Below are 1,161 nucleotides of genomic sequence, written 5' to 3' on the forward strand. Positions count from 1 at the left end.
CGGGCCCGTGGCTGTAAATATCTCAACAGATGCTTGGCTTGTTAATAATCAGCTCGGCTCCAGGCCGCCCCGCGCCTCCGCGGCAGCAGCGGCGGCAGCAGCAGGGTATTAATTCGGGCCGCGCGGGCTCGCCACAACATTTGGCTCATTTTTTTTTCTTCTTCTTCCAGAAAGGAAAGATGGGAAAAAAAAAAAAGCGAGCAGAGGGGGGCCGGGGGCGGGCCGGCGCCGCCTGACGCGCAGGCTGCATAATGAGCCGCGCGGCCGGCGGGCTCGTATATAAGCAGCGCGGAGCGGAGCGAGCCGGGCAGTGAGGCAGCGCCGGGGCACGGAGCAGCGGGGCCGGGTCGGACAAGTCGCTCGCCCACCGCAGGATTACTCCCCACCGAGCGGGTGGCGCCGACACCTGGATTATACCTCGCCCCGGCTGCGGGGCCACCTGGGCGGCTGGTGCGGCTTTGGGGCACCGCGAGCGCTGTGGTTGCGGCCGCGCAGGATGGCAGGCGGGCGCCTCGGGGGCTGGACGCTGCTGGTGCTGGTGCTGCTGCTGCTGCTGGGCTTGCAGCAGGTAACGGCGGCCGGGCGGGGGGTGCTGGCGCCCGCGGAGGGCAGCGCCCGGGCAGGCGCTTATGTGCGGGTGCGCGCGTGTCTCCCTTTGTGCAGAGGGCCGCGGGCTCCGGCGTCTTCCAGCTGGAGCTGCAGGAGTTCGTGAACCGGCAGGGCGCCCTGGCCAGCGGCAAGCCCTGCGCCCCGCACTGCCGCACCTTCTTCCGCGTCTGCCTCAAGCATTTCCAGGCCGTCGTGCTGCCGGGCTCCTGCACCTTCGGCAGCCTCGTCACGCCGGTGCTGGGCGTCAATTCCTTCAGCATCCAGGACACGGAGCGCTTCGACAGCCCCATGCAGCTGCCCTTCAACTTCACGTGGCCGGTGAGCTCCCAGGCGGAGGTGCGGGCCGGGGCGCGCCTACGCGCCGCCCGCCGCAGCAGCACCAGCTCGGCCCCGCGGGCGCTGAAAGGCGAGAGCCGCCGTCCCCAGAGGCCGGGAGCTCCGGCTCGCAGTAATGCTATCTGCAATTAGCTTAATTAAAACGGCCGCAGAGGCTGGCGGCGTCCACGCGCTGGCTGGAGGCCCGGGCGGGGGGGCCCGCCGCCCGCGCCCCTC

General features: G+C 70.1%; 1 protein-coding gene across 1 annotated transcript in view; it reads left to right on the forward strand.

The window, feature by feature from the left end:
* The first annotated feature begins 310 nt into the window (after positions 1-310).
* DLL4 (delta like canonical Notch ligand 4) overlaps positions 311-1,161 on the forward strand; it is an 18,712-nt gene continuing 17,861 nt past the window's right edge. The window contains exons 1-2 of the mRNA XM_019519028.1: positions 311-568; positions 664-927. Coding sequence (XP_019374573.1) covers positions 497-568; positions 664-927 — 336 coding nt within the window. The 5' untranslated portion in view covers positions 311-496. The remainder of the gene's footprint in view (positions 569-663; positions 928-1,161) is intronic.

This window comes from Gavialis gangeticus, unplaced genomic scaffold, assembly GCF_001723915.1.
Source record: "Gavialis gangeticus isolate Ggan-Ray unplaced genomic scaffold, GavGan_comp1, whole genome shotgun sequence".
NCBI classification, from domain to species: domain Eukaryota; kingdom Metazoa; phylum Chordata; order Crocodylia; family Gavialidae; genus Gavialis; species Gavialis gangeticus.